Source organism: Egretta garzetta, unplaced genomic scaffold (assembly GCF_000687185.1).
Source record: "Egretta garzetta isolate BGI_Z169 unplaced genomic scaffold, ASM68718v1 scaffold119, whole genome shotgun sequence".
Taxonomy (NCBI): domain Eukaryota; kingdom Metazoa; phylum Chordata; class Aves; order Pelecaniformes; family Ardeidae; genus Egretta; species Egretta garzetta.
Window position 1 is genome coordinate 134,119 of NW_009260794.1, and position 683 is coordinate 134,801.

The following is a 683-nucleotide window of genomic DNA, read 5'->3' on the forward strand; positions in this document are numbered from 1 at the left end:
CCTCCGACGGGTGCTGCTGGCAGCCCGGCTGGCAACTGCTGGTGCATGTGTGGGGCTCTGAGAGCTGAAGGCCCATTTGTGCCACCAGAAGCAGCAGGGTCCCTGGGGACCCTGCCTCTGCCATGTCTCTCCCATGTTTCCACCATGCCCAGCAGGGAGCAGGAGCTGGGGGGATGCCAGTGCCTGCGTGGCTCAGAATTACCTGTGCAGGTGATGTGGGTCTCGTCTCGCAGGTCATCACAGGACTGCGGGTCCCAGGGAGCGGAAGGACACTGCCAGAAGGAGCTGTTTCTCTCCCCACACTCCACGCGATCCAGCCAGGCGATGCCAGACATGCTACCAGAGGCCCGGCGTGTTTCCAGGAACCCTCCATCCCCATAGCCCAGCTCCTTGCATGCCAGAGACACCGTTTTGAGAGTCATGGAGTTGGAGCAAACGCTCCCCCATGTGCCGTTGTAGAAAACCTGGAGGCGTCCAGAGCAGTCGGTGCTGTTCTCCAGCCTCAGGGCCACAAACTCTGGGAGGAAAGAGCCCAAAGGGGAAGAAGCTGGTGTAGGGCGCTGGGAGCAGAGAAGCCTCTTTACCCACCAGGCCCTGGGCCAAGCAGAGGCATGGCCAGCAAGTCACTCTTTGGCCAGGGGCCAGAGAGAAGTCCCTGACGGACAGCCAGCCATGCCCTTGAC

General features: G+C 61.8%; 1 protein-coding gene across 1 annotated transcript in view; it reads right to left on the minus strand.

Annotated features, from left to right (window-relative positions):
- The window catches only part of LOC104133346 (scavenger receptor cysteine-rich type 1 protein M130-like), a 17,209-nt gene that overhangs the window by 3,491 nt on the left and 13,035 nt on the right, over nucleotides 1-683 (minus strand). Inside the window, exon 5 of the mRNA XM_035902111.1 lies at nucleotides 203-517. Within this exon, the coding sequence (XP_035758004.1) occupies nucleotides 203-517 (315 nt within the window). The remainder of the gene's footprint in view (nucleotides 1-202; nucleotides 518-683) is intronic.